Source organism: Sinocyclocheilus rhinocerous, unplaced genomic scaffold (assembly GCF_001515625.1).
Source record: "Sinocyclocheilus rhinocerous isolate Xijiao unplaced genomic scaffold, SAMN03320098_v1.1 C36147727, whole genome shotgun sequence".
In the NCBI taxonomy this organism is placed as follows: domain Eukaryota; kingdom Metazoa; phylum Chordata; class Actinopteri; order Cypriniformes; family Cyprinidae; genus Sinocyclocheilus; species Sinocyclocheilus rhinocerous.
Window position 1 is genome coordinate 1 of NW_015774322.1, and position 857 is coordinate 857.

Genomic DNA, 857 nt, shown 5'->3' on the forward strand with positions numbered 1-857 from the left:
CTCCAGGCAGTGACAAGGATAGGCAGGCCATGCAGATGGCAGAGCGTCGTGGCATTGCTCCCAGGGATTACATTCCACTCGCTGAAACAGGTGTGGAAATCGAGCTCCAGGCTGACACCATCAAAATGGGTGAAAACTTCAAGCTGACGCTCAACATTAAGAACCAGACCAGCCAAAAATGCACCCTCGGTGCCACCATCACTGGCTGTGTGGTGTACTACACCGGTGTCACCAGCTCAATCTTTAAGCTTGAAAGCAAAGCTGCATCTGTGGATCCCTGGAAAAGTGAGCCTGACTTTACAAGTTTGTTGTAGGTTTAGGGCACATGCATTTTAGATTGCTTAGCTTAATTTCTGAAAATCATTTTACAGCCACGAAAGTGATGATCGATGTCAAAGCTTCGGAGTACATGCCCTACCTGCTGGAACAGTCCAACCTGCTTTTTGTGGTGTATGGACGCATTCAGGAAACCGGCATGGCCCTTACGACAATGAGAGTTGTCGCCCTACGTCCTCCTGAACTCACAATTAAGGTATACGTCCTTTATTACCACTCGTAGAGGAACATGTGTGATGCATTTGATCTTTTATGTTCATTAACAGTCATTATAAATGATCCACAGGTGACTGGAACACCCCGGGTCGGCAAGGATTTCATGGTCACTGTGTCGTTCCGAAATCCCTTTAACTTCATCCTGAAAAACGTTCAGCTGCGCCTAGAGAGCCCTGGTCTGATTTCGACCAAAATGAAAACATACGCGTAAGATGGAATAACCTCTGTCCTATTTATTTTTCCATTCCACAGATTTTCATTGTCAGCAAGTGAATAGATGACTAAACACACAATAAAATACTCAA

General features: G+C 45.3%; 1 protein-coding gene across 1 annotated transcript; it reads left to right on the forward strand.

The window, feature by feature from the left end:
* Nucleotides 1–10: 10 nt before the first annotated feature.
* On the forward strand, nt 11–759 carry LOC107735567 (coagulation factor XIII A chain-like; the record flags this gene model as incomplete). The annotated part of the gene is made up of 3 exons (XM_016547209.1): nt 11–285; nt 372–532; nt 623–759. Coding segments are annotated over exons 1-3 (554 nt in total), but the record flags the coding sequence as incomplete, so codon positions are not given.
* Nucleotides 760–857: the final 98 nt, after the last annotated feature.